Genomic DNA, 16680 nt, shown 5'->3' on the forward strand with positions numbered 1-16680 from the left:
CATCCTTTATTGAGGAGAGTCAAACTTTTCAATGGATATGCATTTACTGATTTGTTCGCCTCTTTGTGGGGACGGGGGGACGATCTCCTGAATTGCTCACGCTATACCAAAAGATAGCTCAAAAGAAGCTTTTTAAAAAAGAGGTTATGTTGAGCTCTGGCTGGTGTGGCTCAGTGATTTGAGCGTCAACTTGCAAACCAAAGGGTCTTCAGTTTGATTCCCAGTCAGGGCACATGCCTGGTTGTGGGCCAGGTCCCCAGTTGGGGACGCGGGAGAGGCAACCACACAGTGGTGTTTCTTTCCTCTCTTTCTACCTCTCTTCCTCTCTCTCTGAAAATAAATAAGTAAAATCTATAAACAAGAAAATGTTTTTTTAAAAAATAATAAAAAAGAGGTTATGTTAAAAATAGTGTTTTGGTTTAAAATTTCACCTAAATAAAGATTAGGTGTTTTGAGGTTTGAGCCCCTTGCTTTTTAACCCCCACCAACTAAATGCAGTCTGGGACCTCCGAGGACATTCATGCTTTTGATGTTTGAATAACCTCTTCATAGTCTCTTTCACTCTAGAATATCCACTGAGAGGTTCAGGCTCATCTTCACCTTACATACAGTATAGCAGAAACTTTCTGTAAGAGTACCAACTTAGAAAAAAATTAAGGGGCAATATTTTACTTTTTGGGAAGATCCAGCTCAGAGCTTTTCTGTTATATTTAGAATAGGGTTTTTAACTTATCAGTGTTCTTTATGAATAACTTGTCATGGATATTTATTTTTTGTATAGAGCAGAGATTCATTCATTTATTTATTTAGGTATAGCAGATCAATAAGATTTGGTTACCTACCTCCTTTTTGAAGGAACAGTTATAGGAAAACCCTGCATGTTATGATTCCTGATTTTGGAGTCCTATGGACCTGGTCTTAAAACCCAACATTGCTAACACCAGTTGGTAATTGGAGTAGATTAACTTCTCTGAACCAGTTTCATTATTTGAAAAATGATGATATCTATCTTTTATATTGTTAATTCAGTTTAAATGAGGTGATTTATGTGAAATGCCCGGTGAGGTGCTTGGCCTATGGTAGACAATAGTTGGAATTTATTATTACTTATCTATGGTTTTGTCTCTTGCTCCTTGATATTTGACATTGATCTATACAAATATCTATTTTTAAGTAAATATGAGAGGTAGTAGATGGTGTGATGGGTAAGGACATATCCTTTAGGGCCTGTCTGGATTCAAATCCTGGCTCTGCTACTTAGCTGTGTTGTGACCGTGAACAAGCAGTAAATGTCTCTGTCCCTCACTTTCCACTTCCGTAAAACGAAGGTGATTGCAGTACCTACTTCATAGGGTAACTGAGGATTTAGTGACTTAATGGAAAACATTGCCAACAGTGCTTGGCATGTCATAAGTACTCAGTGATTAATAGCTATTATTATTTTTAACTTTTTTTCAAGTTTATATACCTTTTTATTAAGTTAGTACCCAGGAACATTTTACTTTTATACAGAAACATTACAAAAGAAAGAGAATGTATAACATTTGTATATGTAAAAGTTAATAGCCTATTTATAGACCATGTAAATGGGAAGCATGATTTCCAGAAATCACGAGTTTTAACAGTTATTGCTGGATTTAAGAATATTTAATAAAAATTTCAGAAAGCCCTATAACCATAGATTTAGGGGGAAAATAAATACTGCTTAACCAATTCTTTAAACTGAAAAGGTATGCATTTGTATAAGAAAACATATTCAAAGAATATGAAAGTTCATATAATAGAAAGATTTCTTCTAACCCAGGGGGTCTGCTGCATGGGCAACAGCAGACCCTCCATATCACCCTGCCCAGGCTCTGTAGCTTCAGCTTCACTGGAGAGGACACTCCAGCGTCATCGCAAGATGTCGATTCAACACGGGAGGAGACAGATACCGTGTCACTCCCGAGTCGGACTGCACAGCCATTCTCGGCGGTGCAGATAGACTCTTAAGAAGCTACACCATCGTCTCTCGAGACGGACAGCTGCCAACGACGACTTCTAACCCAGAACTCCCAGACAGACCAAAATGCTGTTAACATTTTTGAGTCTCCTTCCACAATAGTCTATGTATGTACAAAGGTATAACTAAGTATTATCCTTTTCTCTCTTTTTAACATGAATGGGAGCACACACTTCTGCATTTTGCTTTTCTCATTTACTAGCTCTTGGAGCTCATTCTGCACATTTAACCACATATGAAAAGTTACCTAATACTAAAATTACTTAATATTTTATTATATGTTTGTGCCATAATTTATTCAATAAATCTTTTATTGGTAGAATTTGGGTTTTCAGTTTTTTGGCTTTTATGCACAATTCTATAGTGAACGTTCTTGTTGTACTTACATACATGCATAAATGCATATCTTTAAGGTACATTATTATGTTTGGTAAGATCTCTCAAAAAGAAAAATGCAAATTCCCCTCCAAAGAGGCTAGCAGTGTAGCTCCATAACAAAAAAAAGAAGAAGAGGTATGAGGGGTTAAATTTGAATGCTTTCCAGGTGGTTTTCAGCAGCATGCTTGGATGGAATCATGATCTTTAGGAGGCTAAGTGGGGTTTCTGCAAATTACATTCCTGCCTCTTCCCTCCCCCCGCTTCAGTTGTCTTCATTACATTCCTGCCTGGGAAGGGTTCCCAGTGACCTGGGCTAGGCATTAAGATCATGGGAATCCAAGATTTTCCCATGTCTTCCAGCATGTTTGTTCACAAGAGCAGGAAAACTTCCTCCTTGTAGAAGGGGAATTTTCAACCACTGTCAGTCACTGGGGAGCCTTTCAGTAAGGGTTCTTTGAATATAAATTCGGTCAAGGAGAAGAAAGGTATCAGTAGGTCAAAAGCAGTGTTAATATTTTATGGTTGTATGTTTCATAGCATTTGAAATATCTCCTCATTTGTTTATGGGACATAGGTAAGCAGAAAGGTAGAGTGACTTGCCCATTGCCATACACATCTAGTAAATGCCAGAGACAGGGCTAGAATTCAGGGTTTCTGTGTTGGGATTATTTTTGGCTATAAGTGACAGAAAATATAACTATAATAGCTTATAAAGAATAGTATTTCTGCCTGGAGGTAGATGGCTGCTGATATTTGATCATCAATGACCACTAGTTCAGTGATGTTAGGGTCCATGTCTGTTATGCTCTTAGCCATTTAATCCACTCATGTGTACACAGTGGCTGCTATAGCTCCAGCCATTACATCCGCCTTCAAGGCAAGAAGAAAGGTGAAAGGAAAGAGCAGGAAGTGGCCTTGTAGCTGTATCAGGAATGTAGGAGTTTTCCTATGAATCCCACAGTAGATCCTTACTTTCCTCTTTGGCCAAAACTGTCCTGTGGCTACTCCAACTTTGAAAGGTGGCAGTCAAGGGGGTGACTTCCATGATAGTGTGCTTCCTACTGTTTTGATGATGTTCAATGAAAAATGTTTAACAATGGCTTGACTTAAGCTGTGTTAATATGTAATTCTCTTTATACTTAAAGGTCATATGATATAATTTAAATATTGTATGCTATCTTATTTATTAAGAATATAGGACTTTGGCTACTGTCTAGGCTTTAAATTCCTTTGTGTCTGAGACTAGATCTTCTACTTTCTGTATGCAACTTAGTGTCTCATCCTTGAATATTAGTGAGAAAGGAGCTTTGATATCATCAAGCTCACATTTTATGGCCCTTAGCAAGTGTATAATATGAGTGGATTGCTAAGAAGTAGCTTACTGAGTTAAATTGAATATCGAAAATAGAAATGAGGGAGAGTGAAAAGTGTAGAATTAGGATAATAAAGAATCATCTATTTAGGGCAAAAGACTATGGAGAATGGATCTACTTGGAAATAAATACAGTGCTACTTTCTATGAAAGTAGAAACTTTAACCACATTAATGTGCTTCTGTAATTCACAGGGTGAGAGGGAAGAACGATATGGAAAGAACATTGTGCTGAAGTCAGGAGCTTCAGTTCGAGATCTAATTCTGCCTTTACATAATTGTGCAATATTGGGCAAGTCATTTGTTTATTTATTTATGCACACATACTTACATACATACATTATTTATTAATTTTTAGAGAGAGGGGGGAGAAAGAAAGAGAGGAGAGAAACATCAATGTATGAAAGAAACATTGATTGGTTGCCTCTCACATGCTCCCAGCCTGGGACCTGGCCTACAACCCAGACACGTGCCCTGAATGGAAATTGAATTGGCGACCTCTCAGTTTGCAGGACGATGCCTAAGCCACTTAGCCACACAAGTCAGGGTTTGGGCAAATCATTTAATCTCTCTTACCTTCAGGGATAATAATTATTGCTTTACAGGATTGTTGAGAGTATTAGGAATAGTACATATTTAGTACTTAATGGAACCTGGCATGTATAAGTGCCTTTGGTAACTTTTTACCATGATCATTAGTAGTATTGTTGTGTGATCTTGGAGGACCCCTTTTTTGCATCATTAATTGTTATCTATAAACCACAAAAGTTATGTGTTATCTAAGATTCCTCCCAATTCCAAAATGTCATGTTTCTATACTGAATACCTCAGCTGGGGCATTATTTAAGGGTATCTGTGGAGTTCTGATTTCATAGGAGACCATGGGAAGACAGCATTCTTTAATGTATAGATTGACGTCACTAGGTAAACCAAATGTCTCAGAACAGATGTGTCTGAGGAACTGAAGTACCTTCTGAATTATCCCTGGCCACTGAGAGAAGCTAATGAAATGCTGGTCAAACCACTGAGCAGCAATGAAGTTGGATGTGACTAATCTTTTGATTTCTCTTAGAGTGTAGGAGTAGTATAATATAGAGAAAATGAACACTGAGGACTGGTAGTGCCCAGAATTGGTGACAGTCTGGGGAACTGGCACACCTTTATGGTAATGCAAGTGGGTATTACTCTTCTGAGGAACATTTTCACAGTATGTGTTAAGAGCCAGCAAGTCCATCTTTAAGAATTTATCTTAAGAGAAGAATTATGAATGTGTACCAAAATTCAGCTCTTAAGGATATTTTTCTAGTAATATCTTTAAAGTGAAAATAATGAGAAAAGCCTAAAAATAGGGGATAAGTAAAATATGGTACAGTCATCAATTGATGATATATTGATATTTATTGACATGGAAATGTGTGAAGCATATGCAAAATGTCAATGATCCTGTTTTTAAAAAGTTTATATATATGGAGTGGGGGAGAGTGTAACATTGTAGTTTTTTAAAAAAATAAAAGCTTTTTTGTACTTTTAATTTTTTAATGAGTATGTATTTTTATAATAAAATAAGGGCTTAAAGAAAGATACTTAATTTGATAAAAGTATATCCAAGTGATTACTGTTAATCTACTTATCTTCCAAAATTCAGAATACTTTAAGTATGTGTTGTTCCCTGGATGAAGACAAATGGCTCATTGGGTTTTATAGGAAATTATTTGCCTGTGAGTGGCCTTTAGGCTATTTTTCAGTCTACTGCCAGCTATTTTTTAACCATACAAAGCTGATTTTAACCTACACAGGTTTCTACAGGACAGTGTAAAACTTGGTACACAGGATAGGCCCATATCTTTGACTTGTTCCTTTTATGTAATCTGCATGTTGTACCTTTTATGTATGTATTTTAAAGCCTTTTTCTTCATGCCCAGGAACAATATTTTTATGAAAATAAGGAAAGAAAACATATACTTGGCAAAACTATATTGAGCTCTTAATGTATGTAAGATACTGTTCTGGGCACCTTGATGGATGAAGTATACACAAATGAGTAAAATCTACTCTTTTAAAATCGATCATCTTGGCTTTTTTTCTTTTATGGGGGGGATTTTACTTATTTATTTTTAGAGAGAGGGGAAGAGAAGGAAAAAGAGAGGGAGAGAAACATTGATGTGAGAGAGATTCAGTCCCATCTGGGGACTGAACTTGCAACCCAGGCAAGTGCCCTGACCAGGAATCAAACCAGTGACCTTTAACTTTGTGGGATACCACCCAGCCATCTGAGCCACACCAGACAGGGCTAAAATCCATTCTTGTCTTTAGGACCTTAGAGTCTACTAGGAGAGACACCTGCATAGCTAACTAATATAAAATTGGATGGTAAGCAAAGCACTATGGCTTTGGGGAGGCAACAATGAAGCGTGCTGGGTAGAAACTGAGGAAAAGTTTATAGAGAACTGAATTGGAGTTTGAATGATAAGTAGGATTTTGGTTGGTAGATATAAAATCTAATGGTGTGTTTCAGAGATTAGGTTGTTTGGGACAGAGAGAGTGCATTGGATTGGGCTATTCAGGGCAGAGAGAACGTAAATTGGATGAGAAAACGGTAGGTTGAGGGGAAGATAAAGTAATGAGTGTAGAACATCTAGGATAGTGCATGGCATGTTGTAGGTCCTCAAACTTTGCCTCTTTCTAATTCAACCATATTTACCTCAAGTAAAATCGTCAGGTTACCAGAAAGAACCGTTAACTTAGTTTGATTTGAAAAGTAAGACATGTGCAGTCAAGTTTTTGAACATTTCTTTAGAAGGTGAACTGTTGAGAAAAGTGACACTAATATCAGGAAAACCTCTTTTGTGCCAAGGTGGGGACAATGTCACAAGTTAAAGCCTCTTACTCCTATGATGCTCCCACGGACTTCATCAATTTTACATCTTTGGATGATGAGGAAGACACCCAAAACATAGATTCTTGGTTTGGTAAGTGTCTGCTTTCTCTGGCCATTTTAAGGGTTAGTGGCTTGCTTTGTTCTGAGGGACTTAAAAAAAGAAAGAAGGGTTTGTAAGAAAATAACTAAAATATAAATTCTTGACTGTATCAAGATACTTTGTCATCCATGGTATGAGAGAGATAATTAAAGTGCCCAGTATTTTGGGAATGGACTATCAGTGTAAGTCAGTGTTATTTTGCAGTTAAGAGTGACAAATATTTAAACTTTAGGGACAGATGGGAAAAGTCCAGAAACCCATATTTCCTTAAAATATGATGAAGCAAAGTTGAGTGAAACTCTAGGACTCAAAAACATGTCTATAGTGATGGCAGCCACATAAAAACTTGCTCTACTTGTCACTGCAAATAGAATGTATTACTACAACTCGGATATTGACATTGATACAATCCACCAATCTTAGAGTTCCCATTTCATTTGTATTCATCTTTGTTTATATGTATTAAGTTCTATGCAATTTTATCACCTGTGTAGATTCATGTCTACCACCACAGTCAAGATACAAGGATCATTGTGTTGCCCTTTTACCTCCCTCTTGCTAAGTCCTCCCCAATTCATTTTTAAATGGACTGATTACGCTACCCAGAACCCAGTCCCTAAACAGAGATAGGATTGCCTGATGTTGGGTCATGTGATATGGCACAAACCCTGACAACAGGCCAACAATAAATAATAGTTATATCATATTACTTTGGAATAATATGTGAGACCAGTGATATGTCAGGATAGTAGTTGCTGGGGCCCCTTCATTTTATTCTTTCTTATATCCTTTTTACTCTTTATTAAGATAAATCAGTACTGATGGGGAACAAAAATGATTCCATTGCTGCTATATTTAGCACAGGTAATGCAGAGTCCAAGTGTGAGGGTGTATGACATTCTCTTGAGAAGGACTTTAGTGATAACCAGTGGGGATCCCTAGAGGAGAGTTCTCTTGGAAGTGGTGTGGGAGGAAAGGTAGACAAGAGGGCCAATGGCCCTGCGGGGCTTTTCCCATGTCCTTGCTCCACTGAAACCCCGAGGAAATGGTTGGGTTGTCTGCAATCTTTTTCTAATTTTTTCTTAAAAAAGGAAATATTAGTATAACAAAACTATTAAATACAGTGTGAAAGAAAAAAGTTAATCCCACTATTTTTTCAAATCCACCTTAGTTCTAATATATTACTTTGTAATTTCTTCCAAATTATCACATTTTTTTTACGCAGTTGCAATCAGTGTTACATGCACATTGTTATTGCTGGGGCTCAACACATTCTTGACACTTTTGTCTGTCACTAGGCTGTTGTTACAACAGGAGTTTCACTGCCTTGTGCTGACTTTTGGGCACGTCAGAACCTAAGATAAAATTCCTGCATAGAGTCCAGCTCTGTTTCTTCCTCAAAATACCTCACACTCCTCTCTCACCATCCCAGGTGAAGAAGAACCTTAACTCAGACTATAAGATGTCCTTTGTAAGCCCTGCAGATCTTGGTGGTTACAGTTTTCTTTAGAAGGAATGAGATGTATTTAGGTGGTAGATAAGGCCAGTTCATGCTGTACGGCCCTAAGTGTGCATGGAGCAAAAACAAGGAGCTGTTCACAGTACAAAGTCTGCACTTTTTTCTTTTTTATAATACATTGTTGCCAGCGTTTTATTCTCAATCTCTGAAGTATAATGTGTACTCATCCCCCCCACCCCCACCCCGCATCACTAGCATCTTGCTTGTACGTGCGGAATGAGTATTCGAAGTGTACTAGTAGGGGCGTTAGGCCCCATTTTAAGTGCGTGGTACTGACTTATTTTACTTGTTTAGATGATGACAATCTTACCTTTTCACAGAGGAGAAGGCCAATTTGGAGATTAAATTTCCTGGGAAGAATGGGACAGGGCTTTTGCCAGACACAACTCCTTTGAGAAAAGCAAATCCTCAGCAAGCTATTGTCACACCTTTGAGACCAGGTAAGAGAATATAGTAAAAGCTCCTTGGCAGAATGGTGGGATGGCATATTAGGAGCCTGGAGGATCTGGGGGAATTACCTAAATGCTGTATCCCTTGGTTTATTATTGGTGAAATGGGCTGATTCATTTCATGGTGAATATGAAACTAATGATGTGCTACACTTTTAAAAATAATTTCTTAACATAGAATCTGACTGCCAGATACGTAACTATCTTCTTTTTATGACAAGATTTAACATAAGATGGGTCTGGCTGGGAAATAAGCCAGGAGGAGAGAAGAATCTACTGCCTTATATTATACAAGAATTCTCTGAGTCATGTGTCTGATATTAAAAGATGATTGACATTTAAACTGGTAGTTACTAAAACTGTAGAATATTGTCTATTTGATTGGAACAAAAGAGGCATTCTTTAAGAGGTCATACATCCTTGAAAATGGTTTTTTTGAAGTCATAGCTATATTTAGATATAATTTACATATATAATTCACCTACTTAAAGTGTACATTTCATTGTTTTTAATAGTATGTTCATAGAGTAGTGTGCAACTGTCACTATCAATTTATCATTGACTTTTTTTCTATTTTTCTGTTTTCTAATTTATAGATTTCCATTCTGACCTTTATTATTTCTCTTCTACTTCGGGTTCAATATGCTCTTCTTTTTTTAGTTTCTTAAGGTGCCAGCTGAAGCCATTGATTTGAGATCTTTTTTAATGTGTTTACTGTTGTAAATTTCCCCCTAAGTACTCCTTTATGCCGCATTTTTCAACCTTTTTTAATCTCATGGCACAGTAAGCTAATACTACGAAAATTCTGTGGCACCCCCCAAAATATATTATTTTTTTTGCTAATGTGACAAAAAATAGGTGTAGTTTTGATCTATTTACCAAAGGAAATAGTAATAGTAATTACCTATCCTTTTTGCTTCAAAGTGATTTTTTTAAAAATCAGGTGCCTATACTTGTGTATAAGGATTTCTGGTACCAAGAATTAACCAATCACACCAAACCTTATTATGTGACATGACCAATAAGATGCAACTTTATTATGTGACCTATATATTTATGGTTCAAGATAGGGCATTCACACTGGTTGGCTATTGTGTTGTTCGCTCTTGTCATTTTTATAATTTGACAGTCTAAAGGAAAAGAGGTCAGTGCCCCTCACTAAATCAGTCAGGTATGGAGTGTTTTAAAAATTCTTGCCACACATCATTGGAAATCACTGCTTTAGTGGCATCACACAGATTTAATGTGTTGTGTTTCCATTTTCATTCCATTCAAAATACTTTTAGTTTTCCTTTTGTTATTTCCTTTGACTCATTTTTTAAAAATTGATATATAATTGATATTAACATTGTATAAGTTTACAGAGTACAACGTGATTTGATACATTTATATACTATTGCAATGTGATGAATAATCCACCAATCTTACTCAGATTTTCCATTAAACTTGTACTTATTATTATTTTTAACTAGCAGAAAGAGAGAGCAGACTTATTAAGTAATAGTACACTCCACAAAACACAGGAGTGGGCCAACTACAAGCAGAGATTGACCCTCAGTTGCTGGAGAGATTCTATTTTTTTTTTTTAATTATACTTTATTGATTATGCTATTACACTTGTCCCAATTTTTCCCCCCTTGTTCCCCCCTACCCAATATCCCCCACTCCCTCAGGCAGTCCCCCAACTTGTAGTTCTTGTCCATGGGTCATGTGTATAATTCTTTGGCTGCTGTATTTCTTATACTGTACTTTACATCCCCATGGCTATTTTACAACTACCAATTTGTACTTTCTAATCCCCTCACCTCTTCACCCATTCCCCCACACCCCCTCCCATCTGGCAACCATCAGAACGCTCTCTGTATCCATGATTCTGTCTCTGTTCTTCTTGTTTGCCTAGTTTGTTTTTTAGATTCAATTGTTGATAGATTTGTGTTTTTTGCATTTTATTGTTCAGTTTGATCTTTTTCTTAAATAAGTCCCTTTAACATTTCGTATAATAACGGTTTGGTCATGATGAACTCCTTTAGTTTTTTCTTGTCTGGGAAGCTCTTTATCTGCCCTTCAATTCTAAATATCTTTGCTGGGTAGAGCAATCTTGGCTGTATGACCCTGCTTTACATGACTTTGAATATTTCTTGCCAATCCTTTCTAGCCTGCAAAGTTTCTTTTGAGAAGTCAGCCAGCTGTCTTATGGGAACTCCTCTGTAGGTAACTAACTTCTTTTCTCTTGCTGCTTTCAAGATTCTCTCTTTACCTTTAACCTTTGGCATTTTAATTATGATATATCTTGGAATGGGCCTCTTTGCATCCATCTTGTTTGGGATTCTCTGTGCTTCCTGGACTTGCATATCTATTTCCTTCACCAAATTAGGGAAGTTTTCTTTCATTATTTTTTCAAATAGGTTTCCAGTTTCTCGCTTTTTCTCTTCTGCTGGCCACCCCTATGATGCAAATGTTGGACCTATTGAAGTTGTCCCAGAGGCTTCTTACACTATCTTCGCTTTCTTTGAATTCTTTTTTCTTGTTGTTGCTCTGATTGATTGTTTTTTGCTTCCTTATGTTTTAAATCATTGATTTGATTCTTGGCTTCATCCACTCTCCCTGTATACCACTAGTGCCTTTCAATCCGCTACTCTGGTGCTGGAGCTCAGAGTGAGTGAGTCTGAGTAGGTGAATCTATGTGTGGGTTCTTTAAGAAGAGCTATTTGGGGCTCCTGCAGTTTCTTCCACTGACTCAATGCCTGCTGGTTTCTGCAGCCAGAGTTGTGGGGACTTTTCTTCCTGGTACCGGAAGCCTGTGCTGGGGGTCCTGATATGGGGCTGGTACTCCTCGATCCTGAGATATCCCTTCTGAATTTTTATCCACTACAGGTGGGTGAGTGACCAGCCCATTCTGTGTGTGTTCCCTTCCTACCAGTCTGGATGGATGTGGTTTCTTTAAATTCCGTAGTTGTCAGACTTCCATTCAACTCAATTTCTGATGGTTCTGAGTGATAGTTGTTCTATATTTTAGTTGTAATTTTGATACGGTTGTACGAAGAGGCAAGCCATGTCTGACTACGTCTCCATCTTTCATTTTTGTTTATGTGTTAAGTTCTAGGTTCATGTATCTATCACCACAGTCAAGATACTGAACAATTCTAACATCACAAGGAGCTTTGTGTTGCTCTTTTTAACTACACTCACCTCTCTCTTGCTACTCCACCCCAATTCATTTTTTTCCCAAGGTTTTAATTAATTAATTAATTAATTATTTTATGTTTTTAGTGAGAGGGGAAAGGAGAAAGAGAGGGAGAGAAACATCAATGTGCAGTTGCCTCTCATGCGCCCCCAACTAGGGACCTGGCGTGCAACCTAGTCATGTGCCCTGACTGGGAATGGAACCAGCGACACTTGGTTCGCAGGCTGACACTCAATCCACTGAGCCACAGTAGCCAGGGCCTCATTTATTTATTTTTTAAAGGGAATGGAAGAGAGGGAGAAATAATCATTTGCCTCTCGCACACCAGGCACCTGGCCCAAAATGCTGGAATGTGCCCTGAGTAGGAATTGAACCAGTGATCTTTGGGTTCACAGACAGGCACTCAGTCATCTGAGGCACACCAATGAAGGGCCCCAATTCATTTTTAAATGGATGGATTATGCTACTCAGAACCCAGTCCCTAAACAGATAGGATTGCCTGTTGTTAGGTCATGTGATAGGGCACAAACCCTGACACCAGGCCAACAATAAATGAAGATGGTTATATCTCTTATGGATCTTATATTTCTTATCTCTATCACATCACATAATTCTTTTCTGTTTTGAGAGCAATTAAGATCTAGTCTCTTAGCAACATAGAAGTTTATAATATAGTATTGGTTACTATAAATCTGTATGCTGTGCAGAGGTCTCCAGGACTGAGCTACTAGTTCCAAGTTATTTAGAAGTATTATTTCCAAGTACTTTCAAATATATTTCCAAATATTTGCAGGGGTTCCAGAACTTTTTTCTTCTGGAATTGATTTCTTCATGGATTTAATTCCATTGTAGTCAGGAAATATACTTTGTGACCTGAATGAATCCTTTTAAATGTATTGAGACTTGGTTTATGGCCCAGAAGGTCTCCCTTGGTAAATGATCAGTGTGCACTACAAAAGAATGTATGTCTTGCTGTCATTGGGTGGAAAGTTACATAAATGTCAGTTAAGTTGGTTGATGGTGTTGCTCAAGTCTTCTCTTTTCTTGTTGATTTTCTATCTAATCGTTCTATCCATTATTAAAAGTAGGGATATTAAAGTCTTCAACTATTATTGAATTGTCTGTTTCTCCCTTATATTTCATTAGTTTTTCCTTCATGTATCTGGGCTCTGTTATTAGGTACATATATGTCTATAATTGCTGTATCTTATTGGTGAGTTAACCACAACGTATTTATGTAAAAAATTTTATTGGAATTCAGTTATATTCACTTAATACGAGGTCTGTCTGGAAAAAGTCGAGCTATTGTTAATATAATGAGAACGGTTTATAACCTAACAGCCACGGTGGGTGGACTGGAATGTGCATGTGTGAACAATGACAACTTCACTGTACCTAGTCACTGGGGGCAGTAGATGCCATTGAGTGAGCGTGTGTACTTTGTGGCTATTACAGTCAAAATGACTGAGTGAGAAGATCAACGAATCTACATCAAATTTTGCATGAAGCTTGAGGTCCAAAGTGCCTACTTTGAAGGGGACTGAGGCATTGTCCTGTGTACAATGTTTCTTGTATCTTCTTCAGTAAGTGTCTCTGTTTTTCATATTACATGGCTAGATATCTTCTGGATAGACTTTGTATATTATTAATGGCTATTATTACTGATTTTTGGTTGGCTTCTTTCATCAATTAGAAAGAGAAGTATTAAATTTCAGACTATAATTATGGGTTTGTCTTTCTCCTTTTATTTTTTGCTTTGTGTATTTTGGAGCTCTGTTATTAGATGCATCAATATTACACTTATTATTATTATTTAAAAAAAATTTTTTTTGGCCTCACCCAAGGAGATGACATGCTAATTGATTTTAGAGAGAAGGGAAGGGATGACAAGAGAGAGGGAGAGAAACATCAGTCAGTTAGTTGCCTCTTGTACGCACCCCAACTGGGGACCAAACTGCAACCTTGGCATGTGCCCTGACTGGATATCAAACCTGCAGCCCTTTGCTTTATGGGACAACACTTCAACCAACTGAGCCACATTGGCCAGGGCAAGGTACATTAATAACACCTTGATGAATTGACTATTTTATCATTTTGAAATGATCTTTATCTCTGATAATCTTTGCTCTGAGATCTACTTTGTTCGAGGTTAACTCCAGTTTTCTTTTGATTAGTGTTAGCATTGTCTTTATATTTTAAGTACATTTTTTGTAGGCAGTATAAGTTGGGTCTTATTTTTTTAATTTAATATAATCATCTCTGCCTTTTAATTTTGATAAGTGCCTCTGATGTAGCCTTGACATAATATGCTCTCTCTTTTTTTGTTTTTTTTTTTGTCTTTGTCTTTTTCTTCCCTCCAAAAAATTTTCTTTTGTGAATGAGCCAAGTGATTGTTATCTGGAATAAATAATGCATGAAATGTGTTTTCATGGCCTTGTCTCCCCTGTCATATAGTTGAAGTTTTCTTTTTTATCCAGGCTCAGTCATAAGCTATACCATCAAATGCTATTTTTTTCAAGAAGTCTTTACTTGATTATTCCTTTCTCAGTATTCTCATAGCACTTTTTTTCTGTTTCTGTTTCATGAGGGCGGGCCATGGTAACATCATAATATTTAATGATAAAATACCTTCTTCCCCTTCCCACCCCTTTACCCAGTCCCCTTTCTCAAATGATATATTCTTTTAATTCTTACTGTTTTAAATTGTGGTTATATCCATACTGCTTGATAATGTGATTATACAGCAATATTTGCATTGTTATGATTATGTACATATTATTTGATGACAGGTTAATTAGTATGATCTGCAACTGCATTCCTATTGGTTCTCCTTGATTCTCCTCAGTTCCACTGTTACAATCTTTGGGCCACATAAAGATGGTTCTGATATCAAGGTCAGGTAGATTCTCTTCTTTAAGCTTCATCAATTATTTAAATTTTGTGTCCTATTGAACAGTCATCCTTGGAAGTTATAACTGCTTTTTTGGGGGGAGGCCATTATTTTTCTTAATATCTTGATATCTTTGCTGACTTATTTCCTGGATACTATGTGTCTTTCTTGAATTCTTTTATTTGTACTTCGTTTTGCTGGAATATATCCTCAGGGAACTTCGCAAGATTAGGTGCAAGAAAAGAGAACTTTGAGATCTCTCATGTCTGAAAATGTCATTGTTCCACCTTCATATACAATTGAAAGTTTGACTTAATATAGAGTTGTAGATTCAAAAACTTTTTTTCACTACTCTGAAGGCATTGTTTTTTAAATCTATTGTCCTATGTTACTGATGAGGAATTCAGCTTATCCTGCTTTCCTTGCATCTTAGGTGGTTTCCTTTTCTCTGTGGAAGCTTTCAAAATTTTATCTTTTTAAAATGTCATGAGGATGTGTTTGGGTTGTTTTTTTTCTGAGGTTGTACATTAGGCTAGGAAATAGGCAAGGCCCTGGATACTTTCCTTTTGCTTCAACCAAAGTAGCTTTTATAAATTGGTCATCTTTGAAACATTTCACTAGAACTAAAGATTTCACTGCTTAGGAGGGCTATATGCATACACACACACGTACAAAACTTTCAATCTAGAATTCTGTATTAAGTCATACATATAGGGCAGGGCAAAAGTAGGCTTACAGTTGGAAGTATGTGAAAGAGTTTTTTCTTGTATTTTCATTTGTTAATTATTGTATTATTTTCCATATGAACAACTGCAACCCTACTCCTGCCCCACCCTGTATATCTTATTTCTAACTTATTGTCTTAGGATTTGCGTGCTGACTAGTTTTTTACTCTCTTGCAGCTGACAACACATACTACAAAGAGTCAGAAAAAGAAAATCTGGTGCAACAGTCCCTTCCCTCAAATGCTTATTCTTCCCTGGAAGTCAAGGGAACCACCTCAAGAAATACTCCATCCCAGGCTCAGAGGTAAGATAGTTTTGGGGTCGAAGTGTTAGTAATATTAACAATGTTCAAAGAATAGTTACTGGACAGAGCATCTACTAAGTGTCTCATACTTTGTTACCTTATTTAATCTTCACAACGTTTATGAGTCATAGGTCCTATGGATAAGGGCTCAGAGGTACTAAGTTGATTGTCCAAGGTAACTATTTCAGAGCCAGGATCCAAACCGATCAGCTTGGTTCCGAAGCCCTTGCTGTTTGTACCATCAACATGGGTTGCAATTTTACATTTATTTTTATGGCTGTTTGACAGATTTTTATTTATTTATTTATTTTTTAACCCTGTTGTAAATAAACGTTATAAGGGCAAGAATCGTGTGTCCCGAGTGTTTAACAGTGTCTAGCAGGGGCAGAAGCTGAATAAATATTTGGTGAATAAATGAATGAATGGCTGGGTAGATTAACCTGCATTCTTGCACTAGCAATCTCAGAACTTTCACCGTCTAATGATTACCACCCACCCCGAGTTTAAATTGCAAGAATATTTATTACTTTATACTTTGACATCACCTAGATTATCCTCAAGGAAGAGGAGTGGCAGAATATTTATAATATTCCTGAGAAGTAAAGAAATTACCCTTTGCAAAGCCTTATGTTGGCATAAGGGTATCACTTTTGAGGGAGGTATCACACAAGCTTATACTAATCTTTTCTGGTAAAGAAACCTATTTTAATCAAAGAATTCTGTGAAATCTCAATCCGCTGGGTAGGAGTTTTAAGAGATATTGATTGATTCTGTGGTTTCTGTTCCATGTATAGATTGTGAAGTGGGCATTATGGAAAAGAGACCTAGTGTCCCATAGATTCCTTCAGGATCTAAGAAAGTGTTAGTGCCGTGGCTTCTC

General features: G+C 37.0%; 1 protein-coding gene across 2 annotated transcripts in view; it reads left to right on the forward strand.

Moving 5' to 3' along the window:
* TPX2 (TPX2 microtubule nucleation factor) overlaps positions 1-16680 on the forward strand; it is a 49688-nt gene that overhangs the window by 8320 nt on the left and 24688 nt on the right. For both annotated transcript variants that reach the window (XM_090286196.1, XM_090286197.1), the window contains exons 3-5: positions 6606-6720; positions 8569-8688; positions 15674-15800. In XM_090286196.1, coding sequence (XP_090142322.1) covers positions 6615-6720; positions 8569-8688; positions 15674-15800 — 353 coding nt within the window. In that variant the 5' untranslated portion in view covers positions 6606-6614. The remainder of the gene's footprint in view (positions 1-6605; positions 6721-8568; positions 8689-15673; positions 15801-16680) is intronic.

The sequence above is a fragment of the Furipterus horrens genome, unplaced genomic scaffold (assembly GCF_987537825.1).
Source record: "Furipterus horrens unplaced genomic scaffold, mFurHor1.1.pri manual_scaffold_8, whole genome shotgun sequence".
Taxonomy (NCBI): Eukaryota; Metazoa; Chordata; class Mammalia; order Chiroptera; family Furipteridae; genus Furipterus; species Furipterus horrens.